This window comes from Scyliorhinus canicula, chromosome 9, assembly GCF_902713615.1.
Source record: "Scyliorhinus canicula chromosome 9, sScyCan1.1, whole genome shotgun sequence".
NCBI lineage: Eukaryota > Metazoa > Chordata > Chondrichthyes > Carcharhiniformes > Scyliorhinidae > Scyliorhinus > Scyliorhinus canicula.
The window spans coordinates 130,828,970-130,854,734 of record NC_052154.1 but is presented as its reverse complement, the minus strand read 5'-3'; the positions used below and the strand labels follow the sequence as shown (position 1 = coordinate 130,854,734).

Below are 25,765 nucleotides of genomic sequence, written 5' to 3'. Positions count from 1 at the left end.
TGAAGAATATATTTTTATAATTCCAGTTGAAAATCTTGCCTAAAAATATCAAGAGGAAGTGATTGGAGTTCCATGCAAATAATTGAAACCATGCCTGCCATTTATCATACTGTGCAATAAAGAAATAATCTACCGTAAAATCTGCCAAAGCATAAATACCCTCTCTCCTTCTCAGATTCAAGTTGATGATCTTTTGCCAAACACAAGAATAGCTCGTTGCCCTGACTGCGAGAAGAATATTCCCTGGGAACCCTCTCTCCGTGAGATAGATGACATGATGGAAGAAGCCAGGATACGAGTTTTGAAAGCACAAAAGGTACATTGCACAGTGTCATTTGTTATGTCCTTAGATTCTTCCTGTGATTGCCTGCCTGTACCTCTCTAGCAATGAGAGAAGACAGCATCGTCAATTGACTAAAGTATCTTTGCAACAAGAACTATTGGCCTACAGACATTTGAACAACTTTTTTGTTCTTAACTGTTATTGTATTTAGACCAGTTACTGGCGGCAGTATAGTGCTGGAATGCTTAACCGTCAGGCAGCAAGGACATTGATTAGCATTACTGAGAACACTATTGATTCTGGCAGGTAAGAGCATGGCGCTGGAAACACTTGCATTATTCTTTATTTAAGAGGCAACTTTGAACATATATATGCAGAATAGTCAGTAAAAACATTAGCTGCTATGTTCCTTTTCTATTTAGTTAGTCTCCACATACCATGGATAAGGTATAGCAATCACTGTGAAATCATATGGACGTGTTATACATGTAAATGTTTTCAAAGGATAGCCTGGATATTCTGACTGTTCGCACCTGATTTATGGGCAGTAATCAGGCAGACAAATGGCGGGATTCTCCAGTCCCCCCAGCTATGTGTTTCTCAGTGGTACGCTGTTCACAGGCAGCGGAATTCTCTACTCCCACCACTTGTCAATGAGATTTCCCATTGAAGCCACCCCATGCCGCAGGGAAACCCGCGAGAGGAGCTGAGCTGCTGGAGGGAAAAGAAAATTCTACTAGCCGGAGAATTCTGGCAAAAGTGAATTGTATTGGAAATCTGTTTAGCCCTACCCCGTTTTCCTCTACAATTCCCAGTGAACACAGGAATATTTGTCTATATTTGAGTGTTTTCATGTGAGGAACAAACTATTTCATTTTTTATTTTCTGTTAAACCAGTCACATTTCTGATATTTCCACTCCTTATTTGCATAAAACTGGGGCAGGATTCTGCGGAAACCGGTGGGGCGGGCAACTCCGGCGCGAAGGAGAGGCGTGAACCACTCCGGTGTCAGGCTGTGCCGAAGGTGCAGAACCCTCCGCACCTTCAGGGGCTAGGCCGGCGCTTGAGTGGTTTGCGCCGCGGCGGCTGGCATGGAAGGGCTTGGCGCCACGCCAACCGGCGGCGAAGGGCCTCCGGCGGCCGGCGTGAGTTGGTGCATGCGCAGGAGGACCAGCGTGTGCTGGTGTCATGCCAGCACATGCACAGGGGGGGGGTTCATCTCCGCGTCGGCCATCGCAGACTGTTACAGCGGCCGACGCAAAGGAATAGAGTACCCCTACGGCACAGGCACGCCCGCGGATCGGGGTGCTCCGATCGCGGGCCTGGCCACCGTAGGGCCGCACTTCCCGGGGCCATTAAGTTGTATTGAACTGCTACAAAGTCTAAAACTAATGGAACCTGACGGACCACCTGGCATCTACTGAGGCACAGGAAATGAGAGCGGCATCCCCAGCCCTGTCAACCCTTCAAAGTCCTCCTTAACATCTGGGGGTTTGTGCCAAAATTGTGAGAGCTGTTCACAGACTAGTCAAACAACAGCTTGACATAATCATACTCACAGAATCACACCTTACAGCCAATGGCCCTGATACTGCCATCACTATCCCTGGATTTGTCCTGTCCCAGCAACAGGACTATCCCACCAGAGATGGTGGGACAGTGGTGTACAGGCAGGAGGGAGATGCCCTGGGAGTCCCCAACGTTGACTCTGAACTCCACAAAGCCTCATTTCATCAGGTTGAACTTGGACAAGGAAATCTCCGGCAGGTTACCACATATCGTTCCGCCTCAGCAGATGAATACATGTTGAACACCACTTGGAGGAAGCACTGAGCATGACAAGAGCACAGAATGTACATTGGGTGGGAAACCTCAAACGTCCATCACCAAGTGTGGCTCAGTAGCACCACCACTGACCGAGCTGGCTGGGTCCTAAAGTCCTTGCCGCTCGACTAGGTCTGCAGAAGGTGGTGAATGAATCGACAAAGGACAAAATATACTTGTCCCTGTCCTCACCAATCTACTTGTTGCGAATATATCTATCATGGAGAGGAGGAAGGTCGATGTCTTGGCCTTCGCATCTCTGATTTCACGGTGGCAAATTTTGCTGGAATGGTGGTTGGCATCACCACCAGGGGTAGCGGCATGGTTGGGTGACCTGTACGACTTCCTGCGATTAGAGAAGATAAAGTATGAGTTAAGGGGCTCTTCAGGGGGATTTGAGGAAAGGTGGGGTATGTTTGTGACCTTGTTTGAGGGGCTGTTCGTCGTGAGGGGGTGATGAAAAAGGGGAATAATCTGTACAGACCGTATAGTTGATTGTTGGGAAATATGTTTCCCGGGGTGTTTATTTGTTGTAACCTGTTTTGATACATATTTGTAATAAAATACATTTAAATAAAAAAGAAGTTTATACAATCACAAGCCATAACCTCATGGCCTAGCATCGTCTCCGGGTGAAGCAGAAACATAGGACGACATGCATGCCAAACAACAGATGCAGAATGTGATACACAGAACTATGTGATCCCACAATCAGTAAATCATATCTAAGCACTGCTGTCCTGTGACCTCCAGTCATGAATGGTGGTGTTGGGGAAGAAGGCTCCACAAATATCCCCATCCTCAATGATGGGAGAGCCCAGCACATCAAAGCGAAAGATTAGGCTGAAACATTTGCATCCATCTTTTGTTTTAAATAATATTTTAATTGAATTTTTAACATGTTATAGCAAAGGAGAAGCCATTACATGGTAAAACAATACCATGGGGGGAAGGGAGGGGCTGGGAGTGGGAGGGAGGGGCTGGGGGGGTGGAGGGAGGGGAGGGAAGGGCTGGGGGAGGGGAGGGTGGGTTGGAGAGGGTGCGTGACGGAGAGGGTGCCTGATGGAGAGGGTGCGTGATGGAGAGGTTGCGTGCCGGGGAGGAGGGGGGTTGGGGAGGGTGCGTCCCGGGAAGGAGAAGGGGGGGCTGGGGAGGGCGAGTGATGGAGGGCGTGCATGCTGGGGAAGGAGACCGGGGGGGGGGGGGGGGTTGTTGGAGAGAGTGCGTGCTGGGGAGGAGGGGGGGTTTGGGGAGGGTGCTGGGGAGGGGGGGGTTTGTGGAGGGTGCCTGCCGGGGAGGAGGCGGGAGTTGGGGAGGGTGCGTGCTGGGGAGGAGAGGGGGGGGGGGGGGCAGGGAGGGCGAATGATGGAGAGGATGCGTGCCGGGGGGTGGGGTTGCGGAGGGTGCGAGCCGGGAAGGAGAGGGTGGTGCCGGGGTGGGCGAGTGATTGAGAGGATGCGTGCCGGGGAGGGGGTTTGGGGAGGGTGCTTGCCGGGGAGGAGAGGGGTGAGGTTTGTGGAGGGTGCGTGCCGGGGCGGGGTTGGGGGGTTGGGGAGGGTGCGTGCTGGGGAGGAGGGTGGGGGGTTGGGGAGGGTGCGTGCCAGGGAGGAGAGGGGGGGAGGTATTGGGGAGGGTGCGTGCCGGGGAGGAGGGGGAGAGGTTGGGGAGTGTGCGTGCCGGGGAGGAAAGAGGGTGGGTTTGGGAGGGTGTGTGTCGGGAAGAAGAGGGGGGTGTTGGGGAGTGTGCATTCCGGGGAGGAGGGGGGGTTGGGGAGGGTTGGTCCGCCTGGCCATGTGCCAGCTGTCGTGACCATGCAGCCTATGACACCTGGCTGCAGGGGTGGGGTTTTGGGCAATGGTGACATGTCGTCTATCCGCCCACCCGCACCCATATCCCCCCTTCCTCCACCCATATCCTCTTTCCCCCACCCATATCCCCCCTTCCCCATATCTCCTCCCCCCATATTCCCCCTTCTCCCATATCCCCCCTTCCCCCATATTCCCCCTATCCCCTTTCCCTCTATCCCACCTTCCCCCATATACCCATATCTCCCTTCCCCCATATCCTGGGGGGGATATGGGGAAAGGGGGATATGGGGTTGGGGTGATATGGGAAAGGGGAGATATGGGGAAAGGGCTATATGGGCAGAAGGGGGGATATGGGCGGGAAGGGGGATGTGGAGGAAGGGGGATATGGGGGATGGGGATACGGGGGGATGTGGGGGAAGCGGGATATGGGGGAAGGGGTGATATGGTGGAAGGGGGGATAAGAACCTCCAATAGACCACCAATTTGGGATTGTATCTTAACATGTACATATGGTGAATAGGCCCTCTCAAACACTGTTCACACTTATCCTCGAAGAATCTACTCACCCTGGCCTTGCTGAGATTTGTCCCAAACACAACTTTAAGTTGTAACAAGCTTTTTAAAAAAAATATGTTATTCCAAACATATTTAATATCAACAAAATACACAGTCTATCAAAGCATAGTTAACAGTTTTTAATCACTCCAACCCCCGGCTCCCCATAACCAACAGCTCTTCAAATAAAGTCATGAACGGCCACATCATGGTTCAAAGCCCTCTTCTGACCCCCTCAGAGCAAACCTAATCTTCTCCAGCTGGAGAAAATCGTACAAGTCCCCCAATCAGGCTCCATCACATAGTTAAAAACCCCTCGTATAATCATCTGGTGGAAATCAAAGTCTGTAATCGCCCCCAGTAACCTCTTTACAAACCCTGCTTCGTCCCAGTTTATTGCACATCGACTGTCTAACACTGCATCACATTTCACCCCCACCATCACCCTCCGCCATTTTCGCCAACTCCAGCGTGATGCCACCACCAAGCACATCTTCCCATCGCTACCGCTGTCAGCATTCTGCAGAGACCGTTCCGTCCAAGATAATCTACTCCACTCCTCCACCACACCCAAAACCTCTCTCATCACCCATGGCACCTTCCCATGCAATCGCAGAAGGTGAAACACCTGCCCCTTTACCTCTTCCATGCTTAACATCTCAGGCCAAAAATACTCATTTCAGGTTAAGCAGCGTTTCACTTGTACCTCTTTCAATTTGGTCTATTGCATTCGTTGCTCCCAATGTGGTCTCCTCTATATCGGAGAGACCAAACGCAGACTGGGTGATTACTTTGCTGAGTACTTTTTGTCTGTGCGCATTCAGGACCCTGACCTTCCCGTTGCTTGCTTTCACACAAAACCCATGCCCACATGTCTGTCCTTGGCCTGCTGCAATGTTCCAGTGAAGCTCGACGCAAACTGGAGGAACAACATCTCATCTTCCGGTCAGGCACGCTACTGCCTACCGTTCTCAACATCGAATTCAACAACTTCAGATGATTAGCACTACCCCACCTTGACCCCAGTAGGAAGTCTTAGAACACCAGGTTAAAGTCCAACAGATTTGTTTCTAATCACTAGCTTTTGGAGCACAGCTCCTTCCTCAGGTGAATGAAGAGGTGGGTTCCAGAATTATCTACATAGACAAAGTCAATGATGCAAGACAATACTTTGAATGCGAGTCTTTGCAGGTAATTAAGTCTTTACTGGTCCAGATGGAGCACCTGGAGAGAGGGATAATCACAGGTTAAAGAGGTGTCTCAAGCCACGGCATTTGGTATGATTTTGCAAGCCCAGGCCAGAGGGTGGGGGGTGAATGTCATGCGACATGAATCCAAGGTCCCGGTTGAGGCTGTACTCATGTATGCAGAACTTGGCTATAAGTTTATGCTTGGTGATTCTGCGTTGTTGCCCGTACTGAAGGCCGCCTTGGTGAATGCTTACCCGAAGATCAGAGGCTGAATGCCCTTGATGCTGAAGTGTTCCCCAACTGGAAGGGAACATTCCCGCCTGGCGATGGTTGCGCGATATCCGTTCATCCGTTGTCGCAGCGTCTGCATGGTCTCGCCAATGTATCATGCCTCGGGGTAGCCTTTCCTGCTGCTTATGAGGTCATAGAACATAGAACAGTACAGCACAGAACAGGCCCTTCGGCCCTCAATGTTGTGCCGAGCCATGATCACCCTACTCAAACCCACGTATCCACCCTATACCCGTAACCCAACAACCCCCCCCTTAACCTTACTTTTTATTAGGACACTACGGGCAATTTAGCATGGCCAATCCACCTAACCCGCACATCTTTGGACTGTGGGAGGAAACCGGAGCACCCGGAGGAAACCCACGCACGCAGGGGGAGGACGTGCAGACTCCACACAGACAGTGACCCAGCCGGGAATCGAACCTGGGACCCTGGAGCTGTGAAGCATTTATGCTAACCACCATGCTACCCTGCTGCCCTAAAGGTCGACAATGTTGGCCGAGTCGCACGAGTATGTACCACGTACCTGGTGGGTGGTGTTCTCACGTGTAATGGTGGTCCCCATGTAGATGATCTGGCATGTCTTGCAGAGATTGCCATGGCAGGGTTTTGTGATGTCTTGGTCGCTGTTCTGAAGGCTGGGTAGTTTGCTGCAAACAATGGTCTGTTTGAGGTTGCGGAGTTGTTTGAAGGCAAGTAGTGGGGGTGTGGGAATGACCTTGGCAAGATGTTCATCTTCATCGATGACATGTTGAAGGCTGCGAAGAAACCTCGACCCATTTGTTTTAATTGCGTTTCATTTTAACTGTCTTTTATCATTTCTTCTTTACTGTTGTTCTTTATACATATTTAACCCCCCCATCTTATCCACTTTTCCTTACCTTTTCTCCCCTTTGCTTCCTCCTTCCCCTCCCCTCACATCTACATCTGTCACAGTTTCCCTCTGATGTTAGTTTCTCTGCTGTTTGGCCTTTCATAACTTTTGTTCTCTCTGGGGACTGCCATTAGCACTCTTTCCCTTGGTTTCTGTGGCTAGTAGCACTCTTTTCCCTTGGTATCTGTGGCTATGACTCATCTTTCATTCTGACTCCACTGTATAAATATTTCTCACTTTCTCTGCCTTTTAGTTTTGACAAAGGGTCAGCTGGACTCGAAACGTCAGCTCTTTTCTCTCCCTGAAGATGCTGCCAGACCTGCTGAGATTTTCCAGCATTTTCTCTTTGGACCCGGGACTGGTTCGTTTAACCCTTGGTCATTCCATGTCCCAATTCTTAGTGGAGGCTGACATCTCCACCCCCCGCTATCATATGCTATTGCCCCCCCCCCCTTTGACTCTGCCTTGCCCAACTTCACTCTGAGTGGGCCGATCCAAGATGGCCCCCCCATACCGCCCATGAAGTTGTAACAAGCTTAACCTTGTGTGGGATGATGTAGCATTTACCCTACGGAGGGACTCACTCCTTACAGCTTCCTCCAAAATGGGCCCTAGGTCCTCCTCCCACCTTGCCTTTACCTCATCCACCGAAATCTGCACTTGTTATGGGCCAGGGTTTAGAGAACTCCAAAGTGTATCATGGAGTTCACCCAAATGAACACTCTTTAGCTTGTAGAGAGATCCATGCACATCTGCTGGCTTTCACTGCAGCTCCTTTCGCTGAAAACAAAACTAAAACCTCACTCTATAGCAGCCTGCTCAAAACCGAAAGTAAAGCAGACAGAAAGCCCAGCTCCACCCACTCTCTGACATCACTGCAGTAATAAACACTCATTTCTTAAAGGTGCACCCACTACAGTTATTCTATAAAAAACACCCATTTCTTAAAGGTACTCTCACATGACAACTTTTAACCAGAAATGTCACGTGGATGGTCTATCTCAGTGGCCTCGAGAGGTCACGAGCATCACAGATGTCAGCCTTCAGCCAATTCGATTGAATCCACGTGGTATCATGAAACGGCTGAAGGAATGGAATACTGCAAAGTCTATGGACCCTGACAACATTCCAGCATTCTGAAGACATGCTCCTGAACTAGCCGTGCCTCTAGCCAAGTTGTTCCAGTACAGCTACAACACTGGCATTTACTCGGCAATGTGTAAAATTGCTCAGGTATGTACTGCACACAAAGCAGGATAAATCTAACCCGGCCAATTACTACCCCATTAGTCTACTCTCGAACATTAGCAAAGTGATGGAAAGTGTCGTCAGTGGTTCCATCAGGTGGCACTCACTCAACAATAACTGCTCAATGCCATTCAACATCTGGCCTCATTACAGCCTTGGTCCTAACATGGACAAAGAGCTGAACTCAGTGACATTTACTGCCCTTATCATCAAGGCAGCATTTGACTGGGTTTGGCATAAAGAAGCCCTTGTGAAACTGGAGTCAATGGGGAATTGGGGGAAAATTCTCCATTGGTTGGTGTCACACCTGGCACAAAGGAAGATGGTTGTGGTTGTTTGAGGTCAACCATCTCAGTCCCGGGACATCACTGCAGGAGTTCATCAGGGTACTGCCCTAAACCCAAGGATTTTAGCACCATTGTGGTACCAGGTACGTCGACCGGATGTTCCGACAATTGGCGGATCAAACCAACTGTATTGTTCCTTTGATTGTAATAGAGTACGGATTGTACTCAGCCCATGCTTGCAACATGCAAAACAAAACATCTATTGTTAGATGGAATTACTTGATTGGGCAGCAATTACTATGCAATCCTGAGTGCACTAATAGCTACAGTAACTATCAAGTTAAGGTGATCAGTTAAGCTCTTAACATGCTCATTTATGCTTAATGGAAGTGACATACGTTCTTATGCGGGAGCATTTTCTCTGCAAACGAAAGGAATATGTTCAAGAAATTACCTGGGGACTTGGGGAGCCTGTACTTCCCCATTGTTTTTTCTATGGCATTATGGGCCAGGGCTTAGAAATTCCAAAGTGTATTATGAAGTTCACCTGACCGTTAATCTTTATGTTGAATTTGGTTGGGATGAGTATGAATGTCTTTGCTTCAGGTGTGATTCATCAGACTTCCTAGGTGCTTTAATCAAGACAAGGTTTATTCTAAGAATGTAGTTAACATGTGTATAAATATATAAACACGGCAAGAATTTGTTTTATCAATTACAAACATAAAGACAACACAAACAGCGACAGTGATCTATGTACATAATACTTAATGAATTCCCCCTTTAGCTGTTCCAATTCAATAACAAAATCCAATAAATCAAATCCCCTTTCAAGGGTGTGGCCCAGCACACTGTATTCTCACTTTACTGGGACTGGTCCTTTCCCTGAGATTCTGATCCAGTTTCAACCAGCAGTTTCAAACCCCTTCCGGAAAACAACTCTACCGTTAAAGTTTCCAAGGCAATTTGCCACACCCAATGTGCCTTTCACTGGAACAGTTTTTAAAATGAATACAGAGAAAAACAGAGAAAACACTTCTTTTTCCTTCTGCAGTCCAAAGCAAACAAACGAAAACTGAAATCAAAAATAAACTCCTCATACCTGACAGCCACAGCCCAGCTCCACCCACAAAATTACGTAATTGAAGCCGAGCTATAAGCCACATGATAAGATACCAATCATTTCTTAAAGGGACACACACGTCAATGGCAATGCCTCAACCAATTCAAGTCAACTTACTGACAAATTCCTTTTCTCCTTTGATATAAATTATTGTAATTGTCAAAATTTGGCATTCTTGCGTTTCTCCAAAATGCAAGATGAAATGCTTCAGCAACACCGTACTCTTTTTAACAACGATTAAACATGTTAAAATAATTCATAGAATCTTTAAAAATGTGTTTAACCAAAATTCTGTATAAAGTTAAATGGAATGCAAAGAAAAGCTTACCTACCTTTGCAAGCTTTTGCTGTGAAATGTCTCTGATCTGTCATAATGTCTATACTGTAAAGGCAATTCTTTCCCACTGAACATTAGGGAGGAGATGTGTGCCCTGCAGAAAATCCTATATGGTGGGGCAAGGATGCAGCAGTTGAAGTCCTTCCCCAGTGCAGGAAAGGGATCATCTCAGTGGAAATGATTTGGGGGCATTTATTTGGTGTTAAGTCTTGCCAATCCATTTTTCTCCTAGCAAATTGTACAAACAGGCACATTTCCAGAGAAGCACATTGCCTAGTCTGAGGAATATAGTGCCTTGATCTAAACACACCGAGCCAAAATACCACTCGAAATACAAGTATTTTTCCGTATCCTGCCTGTGATATGCAAAGCACATCTTTATGTGTCATAATCTACCACAAATAGATGTGAGAATGGAAGCAAATATCTTTTTTATTGAGAGGAGTTTTGTAAAGTAAAATCCAATTGAAAAATGCTTTTAATGGTTACAATCTCTTTACTGTATTTAGATTTATGACGGTAATAGATGTCAAGAAAGAGTGGGAGATTAGAGGCATTTTTGTTGTCATAAGGAAGAAGCTCGAAGACTGGATGTACAATGTCAAAGTGGACAAATATAAACCATCCAAGCAAGTAGAAGATTTTTTCCTTCTTTAATGTTTCTTCTGTAGCTGTGCCCAATGCTTGGATCTAATGTCACAAGTCATGAACGCTGTCTTTGTTACTGAAAACCATACTTTGAATATACATAAATAATAAAACACCTGGGACTATGCACTTAATACCTTTCAGTGCAACTAAACTTCTACTAAACTAAAAGGATTTAGTGTCATAATCTGGCGGGCACAAATTCATTACAAACTGAGGCATAAATCGTATCTATATAATCAACATGTCATGCTTATAAAGATGTCATCCCAGAATATTAAATATTCAAGGGGATAAATATTAGCAAACAGCTGAAATGAAGGCTGAAATATTGTAATCACCAATCAAATATCCAATCGACTAAATGTGAATAAATTAAATGTTTTCATTCCAATGCTTAATACCAATGAAGAATAATTTATAGCAGGAATGTAAGGGATCAATTTGCTCACTTTTTAAAAACTAACATGCTCAATTGATATCTCGTATCACAGTGGTCCAAAACCTTTGTGAACTTGTCTTTAATCATGATTTTTCCCAGTTTAAAAACAATGGGCGGGTTTCTCCAACCCCCGCACCAGATTTTTGTTGCTGCACGCCATCGGGATTCTCAGTTTTGCCGGCTGGTCAATGGGGTTTTCCATTGTGGGGCAGCCCCACGCCGTCGGGAAACTCCGGGGCTGCCGACAAAACGGAAAATTCAGCCCAATATATTTATTAAACATTTTTTATGTTAAACAGAACCACCTGAAATAATCAAATATAGAAACACTATAGAAAAGAAAAACAAAGAAAAAAAATTACATATGAACTTGAACACAAGAAACTAAACTAAACCCCCTAACAGCTGATGGTGACTAACACATTAAAAACGGAAATGGCCCGTTTCAGATGACGTATGTAGCAGAGGAAGACACACTAAGAGGCACTCCACTCTGAAATCGCTTTGTAAAGTGCAGTGACGACATTAAAAATCAAACGTTTTTTAAAACCTGATGATTCGGCGGACAAACGATTAATCTGCAAGAAAATGCCCAGAAAAGACAGGAGCAAGAAATAAACGGGACCCACCTACTCCTTGGACTCGCAGGACTTGGCAGGCTGCAAAATGGCGATGGGGGGGCTCCCCCTCCTCTCAGGCAACCATGCTGCCAACAGCTGCCGACATCAACCTCATTGTAGCGGCTGAATTAATGAAACACTAGAGCCTGACAGAGGAGGTAAAAAGGTCTGGAGACTAAGTCTTTGCCCATATGTCAATTAAATTGGAAAACATGAGTAAAATTATGGAAACACATGGGGCCACTGTAAAAAATATGGAAGCAGCCTTTGTGATCACAGCGGTTGGATTTCCTCACTAGAAAATAGCCTGTCATCTGTGGTGGAGACAAAAAAATTTGATTGGCCAAACTGAGTGATGTAGTAAACCAGGAGGCAGAATATCCCCATCCTGAGTTTGCTGGAGGGCAACATGTTAACAAAAATGGTGGATGAAGGTATGTTAGCTTCCCCCCTAGGAGTTAGACCATGCTCATCGTACATTTTGACTAAGATCTCGTGCTGTGGCACCCCCATGCACAGTTATGTTAAATTCCACAACTTCAAGAAGAAGGAACAGGTCTGTCGATGGGCCAGGGAGTATCGGGAGATAAAATGGGACGGCCACTGCTTTGGGTTGTATCAAGACCTAAGTACAGACTTGGCGAAGAAGAGTGCAGCCTTCGATGGGGTGAAATCCATTCTGTATAAAAAAGGTCTCCAATTTGGTTTGATATACCCAGGGGAGAAGGATCACTTTTCGGACTCCCCTAAAGAGGCAAAACTTATTTGTTCAGAAGCTCTGTTTACTTCTCCCTTATACTGAAGTTGCAATGGGTGCGATTCTCTGGAAAGATTTCTAAGTGTTATAGCGAGCAGAAATTGCCGCGAGCTTCCTGGCACTTGACCCAGCGAGGCCGGCAACATTATTCAATGTTAATAATTGGTCCACTTGGGGTCCCCGATATGGGGGAACCACCGGTTTGTTCTTGGGAGAATTGATGGCGGGTTCCTGAGTTGGCACAGGGCAGGTGTCAGGAGGCTGGGGGACCTGTTCATAGATGGGAAGTTTGCGAGCCTGGGTGAGCTGGAAGGGAAGTTCAGGCTCCCCCCGGGAGGTGGCGGGGTTCCCCCTGCTGCCGCCGCGTGGGGTCCAGGACAGGGTGCTCTCGGGGGTATGGGTTGGAGAGGGGAGGATCTCGGAAGTGTACCAGGTGATGCAGGAGGTAGACGAGGCCTCGGTGGAGGAGCTGAAAGATAAATGGGAGGAGGAGCTGGGTGAGGAGATTGAGGAGGGTACGTGGGCGGATGCCCTAGAAAGGGTGAACTCCTCCTCTTCGTGTGCGAGGCTTAGCCTCATACAGTTTAAGGTACTGCATAGGGCTCATATGACCGGGACAAGGAAGAGCCGGTTTTTTGGCACCGAGGACAGGTGTATTAGGTGCTCAGGGTGCCCAGCAAACCATGTCCACATGTTCTGGGCATGCCCAGTGCTGGGGGAATTTTGGAAGGGTGTAGCAAGGACGGTATCGAGGGTGGTAGGATCCAGGGTCAATCCAGGCTGGGGACTCACAATATTTGGGGATGGAGCCGGGAGTGCAGGAGGCGAAAGAGGCCGGTGTTCTGGCTTTTGCATCCCTAGTAGCCCGGCAGAGGATTCATCTTCAGTGGAAGGATGCGAGGCCCCCAAGCGTGGAGGCCTGGGTCAACAATATGGCAGGGTTTATTCAATTGGAGAGGGTGAAATTTGCCCTAAGGGGGTCAGTGCAGGGGTTTTTCAGGAGATGGCAACCATTCCTAGATCTCCTGGCAGAACGGTAAAAACAAAAGGTCGGGGGGGGGGGGGGGGGGGCTCTGTTTTTTTTTGTTCTTAGAATTTTCTGTTATTGTTTTCTTTTTGTGAAAATGTGAACATTTGAATAAAAATTATTTTAAAAAAATAAATAAATAATTGGTCGACTTAACGAGGCCTCAGGGGCATCTCAACACAAATGAAGGCTTCACCCCCAGCTAAGGGGTTGGCTCCTGGGCAACAGGCATTATCCACAGCGGTTATGGCTGATGACGCCTATCCGGAGACCCTCTACAAAGACGCCCATGATCCAACCAGGGTCATGATCAAGGGGTGCTTTGGCCTCCTGAAAAAGCAGGTCAGGTGCCTGGACTGCTCCGGAGGGGCCCTCCAGAATGGCACTGGGAGGACCACCCGCATCGTAGTGGCCTGCTGCGTCCTCCACAACATCGCGCAGCAGAGGGGCGATGTGCTGGAGGAGGAGGATGAATGCCAGACCTCCGACGAGGAGGATGTGGGGGAGAGCAAGGATGGACAGGAGATGGAGCCCGGGCAGGCACAGGTGGCCACACAACGTGTGTGCCAGGGCCAACAAGAGCAGTAAGTGCTGGCTGAACTGCGATTCCTGAGCCAAATCCACCCCAAACATCTGCCCATTCTCCCTCCCCTGCCACCTGCGTCCAATCTGCAGCCAAGTCAGATCAGCCCACCCCTCACACCCTTCTAACAGAGCATCGAGGCAGGTTGCAACATTGTGCGCAGGTGTTTAATGTTGTTGCTCGTTCTACTGTTAGTGTGTTTAACACTCCTCCAATAGAGGCAGTGTGCTTAACACTCGTTTGGCTCTGTTTCTTATTTCTATGCTCTGGAGTCGCCAGGTGCCGTAAGAGACACCGTCACAAGTTATCAAGGTCAAGTTCAAAGCAATAAATCTATACACCGATTAGTAAGTCCAAAACAATTAGAGTTTATTATAACAATTATAATAAACACTCATGCACACGCTAAAAGACTAATACTTATCTAAGTAGGAACCAGCAAGGTCAGGGGACAAGGCCTTTGTTCCTTTCTGGTCTGCACCTTCTGTTCACTAATAGTCGGCAAGAGTACAAGCAATGCCTGGGTCACGTAGCGATCGTTGTTTTGGCACTTACTGATAGATGGCTGATGCTCAACGGCCGGTGATGAAAGACAGGATCTGGAGGCTGGAGTCGGAGGCCGGAGTCAGGATGCAACAGCCTAGGCCGGAGTCAGGAAGCAACAGACCGAATCATGTGTGGGGCCTTCTTTTTATAGGTCCCAGGAGGTCCAGGCCCCCTTGGGGCGGTTCCCTCATCGATTGGGTCTTTCCCGATCGATACGTTTTGAACTCCCCTATCCTGGGGTCGTTTCTCGATGGCTGGGGCGGTTCCTAGGGGTCATTGTTCTGGTTTCTCTGGCGCCATCCTGGCTGGGTAGCTATAGAAAAGTATCGATTGATACTTAAAATGTTTCTATTGTATCTGGGACTGGGCCGGTATCACCTCATTGGTATGCAGATTGCTTTCCTATTTGCACCTTTGGCTGAGTTTCTGCAGCTGCCTTGAAACCGGTTTTGTACGTGCAAAATGCTAAATGCTTCTGCAAGCTGTGTGTCCTTACTATGGCTGTTTTTCCCTGTGTTCTTTGCGGTTCTCCATTTTGTAGACTGGTGTCCATCTTAGAGGGCTACAATGTGAAAACATATATAAAGATTCGTGCCCTAGCCCCTTATAATCTTTATTATTGTCACAAGTAGGCTTACATTAAAACTGCAAGAAAGTTACTGTGAAAAGCCCCTAGTCGCCACAATCTGGCGCCTGTTCAGGTACACTGAGGGAGAATTCAGAATGTCCAATTCACCGAACAAGCACATCTTTCGGAACTTGTGGGAGGAAACTGGAGCACCCAGAGGAAACCCACGCAGACACAAGGAGAACGTGCAGACTCTGCACAGACAGTGATCCAAGCGGGAATTGAACCTGGGACCCTGGCGCTGTGAAGCAACAGTATTAACCACTGTGCTACTGTGCCGCCACACTAAAGTTTGCCTTGCACCAGTGCCAACCTAACTGGTGTCTAATTTTCAGGTTTTCCGGGCCCTAATCCTAGGTGGATCCCCAGACGATACATTAGGAGTGGATACGGCCTCTGCGGCGCTGAGGGCCCGAGTTTGAATACCGGTCCTGGGTCACTGTCCGTGTGGAGTTTGCACATTCTCCCCGTGTCTGCATAGGTTTCACCCCCACAACCCATAAAGATGTGCAGGTTAGGTGGATTGGCCATGCTAAATTGCCCCTTAATTGTAAAAAAATAAATAATTGAGTACTCGAAATTTATTTTATAAAAAATAGGAGTGGAGGCGGTCTGCTGTGATTCCCACCCTGCAATCCGGGTACCCTTTGGCAGACGCCCTTTGGGGCGACCGGGCCTGGATGGGCCTTGCTGCTGCTCGGATGACCCAGGTGGCATGGTGCCACCCTGTTCTGCCCGCTGTCCACCAGATGTGCCAGGACAGGAGAGGGAGGAGTCCAATGTTCTGCGGTGTTCCGGCACCTCCCCTGCGGGAGTCACCAGTATGGGCCCATCACCACCTCCTCCCTCAGGGTGCCTGGCTACTTCATGGGATGGGAGTGCGAGCGGAACTATCTCCTGAAGCATCTCCGTGTCGTCTCGGCCAGGCCCTGTATGCCCACGGCCCTTGGAGCACATGGAGTGGACCACCTCCATCTGGGACTGCACCACATCACACTGCGATGTGCCACCACCTTCTGGGTCTATGCCACATCAGCCACTGACTACGCCATCTCCCTCTGGGACTGGGCCACTTTGGCCTGTGCCTAGACAATGCCGCCAACGCTCTCATCCATGGCTCACTGTGATTGGGCCACTCTCAGGAGTGCTGCTGCAATGTCCAAGTGGCTTTGGCACATGGCTGCCTGTGAGAGGGCAGCCCTGTCCTGGGCCTTGGCCACTGTCAACATAGATTGCCCCAGGGATTGGACATGCTAATCCACAGGCGAAACCCTCCACTGTGGACGCTACCGATGGGGTGTTGGCCTGGGTAGGAGGCATGGCCGACACCACTTACTGCTCCTGCACGCAGTTGGACTCCTCCATCTGCACCTGCAGGTGCTGGATGCTCACTGACAACGCCTCATGCAGCCCTTGGCTCTGTGACTGCATCGCCATGATCGATAGGACTGTCCGTTCCAGAAAGCCAAAATCTGTCTGATCGGCAGCTAATCCCTGGCGTCAGCCCGACCGTCCGACCCCTTGAGAGTTCCTACCTCCACCTGCTGTACCGGAGCAGGTGTGTGGTGCTCACTAGACAGTTCCCCTGTAGCCTCTTCACTAACATGCCCAACTCAGGTGAGTGCCTCTGGGATGGTGGAGCGTGTTAGGGACAGCTGTGACGGGAAATCTGTGTCAACATTGGACTCGAGCTCTGGGGTGTCCTTGGTCTCGTGTTGATGGCTCCCGTCCGTGTCGGTGTCCTCGTTGCTGCTCGGCACCTGGGGTTCTGGCTGTGGCTCGGTACAGAAGCGGAGAGCACCAGAAGAACCCGCCCCATCACCAGTAGCTGCTGCAAGACACAAGATTAGACTTCGGGCCGGGTGTGGGGGGGAGGGGGGGTGATGGTGGAGTGGATGCAGTGGGGATGAGGGCATGGTGTGAGGGAGTGAGGGTTGTGTGGGGGTGAGGGTGGTGTTGAAAGGGTTACATGGCGGCCGATATAGGTGCTGGCATTTGCCGCAGGGTGAGGGTTCGGACGCCCTCCGGGTGGGAGGAGTAGTGTTACAGGTGTGTGCGGCGGTGATTGGTGCCAGGGGCACAATGTTGCCTCCTCACCCTGGCCGCCCTGAGGAGGTTGTGCAGTCTTTGGCCAAATCCGGAGGGTGTTTCTCGTGGCGCTGACGGCCTCTTTCGCCTGCGCCCAGGGACAATGAAGACGACAGCTGGCAGCCTCATACCTTGGCCGGGGTACAGGGTTGCCCACCTCTCCTCCACGGCGTCCAGCAGTGTCAAGCTTGGCGACTGTGAACCTTGGTGGTACTCTCCTGTCTCCCATCTTGTTGGCTGGAGAGTGAAGCATGTATATGTGGCTGCAGCTTGTCACCTTCTTGAGTGTCAATCGCGAATCCGGCACCATTTCTCATAGGAAACGATTGTGTTACACGTGGTGCCAGTGCAAGCCCCTTGATCGGTGCAAGCGCGGTGCCAGTTTTGCTGTTGCAAATCCTTCCCCGGCGACAACACTTAGTCTCAGGAATGGAGAATTCCGCCACACGAATCTGTAGATACCTGAAAAGTCTCGAAGCACAGTTCGAATTTCTCACCAATTCCTTAAAACTCGGATGCTTCCCCTCCACGAACAGGACACCAAACCTCTCCAAACCCTTCCTCTCCCAGGACTGAAACGTCGAATTCAAACTAACTGGTAGGAAAGGATGGTTATTGCAGACGGGGGCTGGCAAAGACAGGGAGCGGAGCTTGAAATATTGACTGAACTGCTTCCCAACCCTCAGGCGAGAGACCACCAATGCATTTGAGGAAAATCTCACTGGGAAAAAGGCAATGGTAAAGAAACAATTGCACGAAGACTAGAAGCAGTGCAGGAACTTGTTTCCATTTGTCCCTATATGAAACCGGGATCGCTAAACCACAGCAATATTTCTGAATATTGGCTGCCCAATAGTAAAGCAATAAATTGGGTAGAGCCAGGTCCCCTGATTGTCTGTCTCTTTGGAGTAAAACCCATGGATTCTGGGTGTCTTACCTGCCCAAATAAAGGAGTACATCAATTTGTTGACTTCAGCAAAAATGGGGAGACACTGAAAAAGGAATAAGCCAAAAATACGAAACAACGTCATTATCTCGTCCATGGAGGGTACTGGGTCCGTAATATAGAACATAAGAACTAGGGGCAGGAGTAGGCCATCTGGCCCCTCGAGCCTGCTCCGCCATTCAATGAAATGAAAATCGCTTATTGTCACGAGTAGGCTTCAATGAAGTTACTGTGAAAAGCCCCTAGTCGCCACATTCCGGCGCCTGTCCGGGGAGGCTGGTACGGGAATCGAACCGTGCTGCTGGCCTGCTTGGTTTGCTTTAAAAGCCAGCGATTTAGCCTTGTGAGCTAAACCAGCCCCAATTAGATCATGGCTGATCTTTTGTGGACTCAGCTCCACTTTCCGGCCCGAACACCATAACCCTTAATCCCCTTAATAGAGAAGGAGGTTAACCCTGCAAAGGGACACCCAATGCTCCATGCCTCCTCGATTTATCCCAATCCACTTAAAAGATTACCTCAGGACTATAGCAAGTGTATGTTTTGCCAAAGCAAACAAGAGCAGGGACAATGGATATCCCTGTCTTGTGTGCCTATTCAACGAAAAATAACGAGAGTTCAGGACATTCGTATGAACACTTGCTGTGGGGGCTGTAGCTGAATCCAAGAAATAAATTTGTGACCAAAACCGAACCTCTGAAGTATCTCCTCTGATTCCGGCACCGAGGAGGGAGAAAAGGACAGCATTTAACAGGCGACATATATTGGCCAACAATTGTCGACCCTTCACAGAGCCCGTCTGATCCTCCGAGATTACATTTGGGAGGCAGGGCTCCAGCCGAAGCACCAACATTGTGGCAAGTAACATCTGCGTTCAACAGTGAGATAGGTCGATATGACCAACTCTCCATTGGGTCATTGTCCTTAAGAATCAAAGAGATAGAGTCCTGTGAGAGGGTGCAGGGCAACAAACTCCTGGATAGGAATTGTTAAACGTAAACAGGTAGACGAGGGTAGAGCAGTTGATGTGGTGTATATGGATTTCAGTAAAGCGTTTGATAAGGTTCCCCACGGTCGGCTATTGCAGAAAATACGGAGGCTGGGGATTGAGGGTGATTTAGAGATGTGGATCAGAAATTGGCTAGTTGAAAGAAGACAGAGAGTGGTAGTTGATGGGAAATGTTCAGAATGGAGTTCAGTTACGAGTGGCGTACCACAAGGATCTGTTCTGGGGCCGTTGCTGTTTGTCATTTTTATAAATGACCTAGAGGAGGGCGCAGAAGGATGGGTGAGTAAATTTGCAGACGACACTAAAGTCGGTGGAGTTGTAGACAGTGCGGAAGGATGTTGCAGGTTACAGAGGGACATAGATAAGCTGCAGAGCTGGGCTGAGAGGTGGCAAATGGAGTTTAATGTGGAGAAGTGTGAGGTGATTCACTTTGGAAAGAATAACAGGAATGCGGAATATTTGGCTAATGGTAAAATTCTTGGTAGTGTGGATGAGCAGAGGGATCTCGGTGTCCATGTACATAGATCCCTGAAAGTTGCCACCCAGGTTGATAGGGTTGTGAAGAAGGCCTATGGTGTGTTGGCCTTTATTGGTAGAGGGATTGAGTTCCGGAGCCATGAGGTCATGATGCAGCTGTACCAAACTCTGGTACGGCCGCATTTGGAGTATTGCGTACAGTTCTGGTCGCCTCATTATAGGAAGGACGTGGAAGCTTTGGAACGGGTGCAGAGGAGATTTACCAGGATGTTGCCTGGTATGGAGGGAAAATCTTATGAGGAAAGGCTGATGGACTTGAGGTTGTTTTCGTTAGAGAGAAGAAGGTTAAGAGGTGACTTAATAGAGGCATACAAAATGATCAGAGGGTTAGATAGGGTGGACAGCGAGAGCCTTCTCCCGCGGATGGAGGTGGCTAGCACGAGGGGACATAGCCTTAAATTGAGGGGTAATAGATATAGGACAGAGGTCAGAGGTGGGTTTTTTACGCAAAGAGTGGTGAGGCCGTGGAATGCCCTACCTGCAACAGTAGTGAACTCGCCAACATTGAGGGCATTTAAAAATTTATTGGATAAGCATATGGATGATAAGGGCATAGTGTAGGTTAGATGGCCTTTAGTTTTTTTTTCCATGTCGGTGCAACATCGAGGGCCGAAGGGCCTGTACTGCGCTGTATTGTTCTATGTTCTATGTATCCAGAATTAAAGGCACCAGCTGCTCCAAGAATTCAATGGGAAAGTGATCCGGATCAGGGGTTTTGCCAGTCTATATAAAACTAATGCATAAAATTTCCTCAGGGTTTAATGGGATTCCAACTCACCACTCCTCTCCACCTCCACAGTTGGGATGGATAGGCTGTCCAAAAGGTCAAACATGACCAATCGATCCGCCTGAGGTTCTGGTCTATAAAGATCACGATAGAATGATTCAAAAGCCACAATAACTTGAGATGGGGAGGGAACAAGGGGCGCGATCTACTGGAAAAATTTCCAAGTGTGCTAGCGAGTGGAATTGTCGCGGGTTTCCCTGGCTCAGCCCAGCGAGGCTGGCAACACAATTCAACGTTAATAGGTCCACTTAACGAGGCCACACCGGCTGCTCGCCCTGAATGCCGGTTAGCCAGCTGATTGGCCGGGACAATGCTTGCCATCCCCCCGCTAACAACGTCGAGTAGCACTTAAGCTGCACTTGCGCAGTCATCCCCAGCCAGCTCGCAACAATGGCGCCCAGGAGATCGGCCACAGGATTTGGGGATGCAGACCTGGGGAGGCTCCAGGACATAGTGGAGGCTAGGATGGATATCCTGTTCCCCCGAGGGTCCCGGAGGGTGAGCCACAAGGCAGCCAGTGCTGCCTGGAATGAAGTGGCGGCAATAGTCAACCCGGGCAGTATGATCAGGGGGACTAGTCTCCAGGTGACCCCCAATCCTCCATCCATCCTCCTCCCCTTCAGCACTCCCTCCAACCACCCATTCAACCCTCTCTGCACCCCAACCCTCCCTTCACACCCGCCCCCACAACACGCGTGTGGCTCTGTGTCCCCTCAAGAAAAACTCTTCCATAATCGGCGTGACGGGGCCAGACTGGAGGTGAGGTGCTGGACTTGAGAATCCTCACCTCCTTCGAGGAACGGGCCCTGGAGCTGACTGGTGTGGCGAGGACAGAGCGATCACCCGCGCTGATGCTGGCGGACGCCGCAGAGGTGAGGAACCACCTGGTTCCACCTGGGGGACCTGTCAAATGTGAGTAGTGATTACCTTACTGACTGACCCATCCCTCCCACTGACCACATGTCCATTCTCCCGCAGGTCCTCCAGTCGACGGCGTCGGTCCATCCCGCCGGCACCCTCTCCTGGCCCTGAGGAGACCATCTCAGAGGAGAGCTTCGAGAATGCAATGTTATAGTTGTGTCACAGCTGTCATCCCCACCCTCCACCAGCGCAGATACATGCACCTCGGTGGGAAATGTTAGTGGACAGGTCTCTGGGGCACAATCTGATGAGCACCACACTGCTGCTGATGCACATCCGGTGGAAGCAGGAACACCCAGGCGAGACAGCAGTTGGAAGTCTGCTGGATCCCTTGAACTCAGCTGGATCCGAGCCTGATGCTGAGCCTCTGGAACAGGGTTACCTGGGGCTGATGGAGACGATAGGGACCAACCTGGACGTTCAGAGGGAGATGTCAGCGTCACTCCAGAAGATCCATAGCCGATTAGAGGAGTCCCAGAGGCTACGGGTGCAGGAGATGGTTCCAGCAATGAGTGGCACCGAGGCCAACACAGCTAGGGCAGCGACCGCAGTGGAAAGCACAGCGTCGGCACCATGAATGAAGGAGTCCAAGGCGTCGAGCAGTTGGTGACAGCCATGGCTGAGGGTCCCGGCAGTATTTCTTGGAGATGTCACACAGTATCAGGCCAACCTTGATGAGGTTCTGCGGACATGGGAATGGCCGATGCGCTGCGGAGCATGTCCCAGTCGCAGGTGAGCATGGCTAAGGCACTGCAGAGCATGTCCCAGTCACTGAGGTGCATCGCCGAGGGTGTCAACACAATGGTGTGGACTATGGGGAATCACTAGGGCTGGCAGAGCCAAATGATGTTGTGGCAGCCGGGGCTCGAACCAGTTGCCTCACTGTTCCAAGGTGAACATCAGGGCCTCTGGGCAGCACGGTAGCACAAGTGGCTAGTACTGTGGCTTCACAGCGCCAGGGACCCAGGTTCGATTCCCCACTGGGTCACTGTCTGTGCGGAGTCTGCATGTTCTCACCGTGCCTGCGTGGGTTTCCTCCGGGTGCTCCGGTTTTTTCCCACAGTCCAAAGACGTGCCGGTTAGGTGGATTGGCCATGCTAAATTGCCCTCATTGTCCAAAAAGGTTAGGAGGGGTTATTGGGTTACGGGGATAGGGTGAAAGTAAGGGCTTAAGTGGGTCGGTGCAAACTCGATGGGCCGAATGGCCTCCTTCTGCACTGTGTGTTCTATGTTCTATGGGCAGTGACCGGGAGGAGGGGGCGCTGAGTGCCAACCCGGGCCCATCCCATTGGGCGGTGCCAGTGGTCATCAATTCTCCCGAGTTCCACCCTCCTGATGAGGCCACGTCTCGGGGTCAGCACACGAGTCAGGGCAGAGCTGTGCATGTGCCGTCGACAAGTGAGCCGGGGCCCTCCGGCCCCAGAGCACTCAGAGAATACCCGCCAGGGGCATTGAAGGCCAGGGAACGAGGTGAGCAACTGGCTGCCTCGACCTCAGATGTGCATCCTGGGGACACACCTAGATGTAATGGTAGAGCTAGGAGGGCCATGCATGTTGAGAATCATTGAGTGCACTGGGGAAGGGTTAGGCAGGGGGTGGGAGGGGTGTAGTTGAGGGGTGGGAGGGTCGGCACTATCGGGAATGAGGTATTGTAGAGCACATTAAACAACTTTTTACACAACCATTACGATGCCTCTGTCACTTTCTTCCGCAATGCAGGTTGACCTCCCTACCCTTTGCTTATTTCTCCAGGTAACCCCCACCCACCCTCCGGCCATGGTCAGGTCCCCAGAGCTGTGTCCCATTCCCTGGGTGTTCAGATGTTGGCTGCTGCTTGTGTGGTGTTGCGTCCCACGCAGTATCCAGGCCTCAAGGTGCGGTCGGAATGATAGGCAATGACCCCCACATGCTACATGGCCCGCCGACACACGAGAATCCACTTGGCATGTGTCAAGTGCTCACTTAACCACGATTGCCAATATTATCGATAGCCTTCAGCCGCGCAGCCAGAGGCCTCAGCAGTCGGTGGGGTTTATGGATGATCGTTGTGGTAGGTGGGTAGGGACAAGGGTTGCCCCCGGAATGGGATTAGGATCCAGGGTTGGCATGGTGGTGCAGCATGCTATCCCCACCCCTCGGCCCTCCCATGGCGGCCCATCCCTGCTGAGGGTCATCCACCCTGAAACCCTTCCGCCAGGTTCATGTATTTCAAAAGGAATACTAACCAGCGCCAGCATGAGCACTTGCTTGGAAGGCCGCTGAATGTCAGGAGGCCACTGGGTGACAAGTGCCTCTCGTTGATTGTATGGATATGAGCTTAAATGGTGATAATTGGTTTCTCGCCACTCTACGACGATATTCCGATTTCGCCTAGGGGAGCCAGCCGTTTGCATTGCAAACTGTTTGGCGCCTGGTGTAGTTTCCGTTATTGGCCTTTCCTGATATTTACCGGCGTTGTTATGCTTGAGCGCGAGTATAACGAGCCCAAGGTTACTTCTTGAATCACACATCTGTATGATCTCCCAGGAAGCCGCCTGCTGTTTAAGCTGGTGAGCCAAAAGATGATTGGCCTTCTCCCCATACTCATAAAACATTCCCCCTGTGCATTGTACCTGACTCACTGCCCTGCCAGTCAACTGGGTCTGCAGCTTCCCCCTACTTGCCAGTTCTGAGGTAGGACCTGCTGAGTACTGGTTGTCCACCTCAAGAACGGAGACCACCAGCTTCTGCTGCTCCACCCTGCTGTCCTCACCAAATGCGCTTTAAACAAGAACATTTTCCCCCCTAAGGACCACCTTAAGGGCCTCCCACAAAATGGAAGGTGACATTAACTCAGTTTTGTTAAATTTTATATTGACCTCATTGGCAGCAGACAAAATTTCCTATCCACTGACAGTGTTGCGTCTAACCTCCATGGTGGACGTTGGGTGGGGCCAGATTCCAGCGCCAAATCCACAAAGTGCAGGGCAAGTAACAGTTGCTGAGTCCTCAGACGCCACCACTGAAGGGAGGAGAGATCTATCAAGCACAAAGACGTTAATCCGTGAATAATAATAATCTTTGTTGTCACAAGTAGGCTTACATTAACACTACAGTGAAGTTACTGTGAAAAGCCCCTCGTCGCCACATTCCGGCACCTGTTCGGGTACACTAAGGGAGAATTCAGAATGTCCAAATTACCTAATAGCATGGGCGGGATTCTCCACGAACTGGCAGGGTGGGCAACTCCGGCGTGAAGGAGTAGCATAAACCAGTCCGGCGTTGACCGCCCCAAAGGTGGGGAGGATAGGGCTAGGCCGGCGCCGGAGTGGTTTGCCAGCCAGCGCGGAAGGGACTTGGTGACACGCCAACCGGCGCCGAAGGGCCTCCGCCGGCCGGCGCGAGTTGGTGCATGCGCCGGAGCGCACGCGTGTGCTGGCATCATCCCAGCGCATGCGCAGGGGGGGGATCATCTCCGCGTCGGCCATCGCGGAGGACCACAGCAGCCGACGTGGAGGAATAGAGTGCCCCTACGGCACTGGCCCGCCCGCGGATCGGTGGGCCCTGATCGCCAGCCAGGCCACCGTGGGGGCACCTCCCGGAGCCAGATCTCCCCGCGCTCCCCCCGAGGACCCTGGAGACCGCCCGCGCAGCCAGGCAAGTACCTACTCTAATTTACGCCGGCAGGTCTGCCCGAAAACGGGCGGTCACTCGGGCCATCGCGGGCCGTAGAATCGCCGGGGGGGGGGGGGGGGGGGTCCGCAAGCGGCCGCCAAATCCTCGGCGCCGGAGAATTCGGCAGCCGACAGGGGCCGGATTCAAGCTGTCCCCCGGTGATTCTCCGACCCGACGGGGGGTCGGAGAATCCCGCCCCACGTCTTTCGAACTTGTGGGAGGAAACCGAATACCCGGAGGAAACCCACGCCGCCATTGGGGAACATGCAGACTCCGCACTGACAGTGACCCAAGCCGGGAATCGAACCTGGGACCCTGACGCTGTGAAGCCATAGTGCTAACCACTATGCTACCGTGCTGCCCACAAATGCCTGATGAACATGCAAAAAAAAAAGAAAACCCTTTATCACCTGGGTGCAGGATGCACCAAGGACATATCACCCCCCTTCGCCATCTGCCCCCTGGGTGATAGCAAAGCCCTGGTCACCCCTGATGGAGTAAGAGATTTGGGCTTGGAACGATCCACCTAGGGTGCAGTTGACCCCACCCAAAATGAGCTGATGTGAATCTAAATTGGAGAGGGAGGCCTACTATCAAAACCTAAATGAAAAGACCTGTCCTACCCAGACCTTTTGCAACCTGGTTTAGTCTCTGACCCTCAAATGGATCTGTTACCGTGGCTCCATGGGCTTCCACTGTTTCATTGGTTTTCCCCAATGCCTCTTGAATGGGGGCCAAAGCCTCTTCTATT

General features: G+C 50.4%; 1 protein-coding gene across 1 annotated transcript in view; it reads left to right on the top strand.

The window, feature by feature from the left end:
* LOC119971691 (sodium/hydrogen exchanger 10-like) overlaps positions 1–25,765 on the top strand; it is a 730,493-nt gene that overhangs the window by 253,585 nt on the left and 451,143 nt on the right. Inside the window, exons 12-14 of the mRNA XM_038807592.1 lie at positions 176–316; positions 495–589; positions 10,331–10,450. Coding sequence (XP_038663520.1) covers positions 176–316; positions 495–589; positions 10,331–10,450 — 356 coding nt within the window. The remainder of the gene's footprint in view (positions 1–175; positions 317–494; positions 590–10,330; positions 10,451–25,765) is intronic.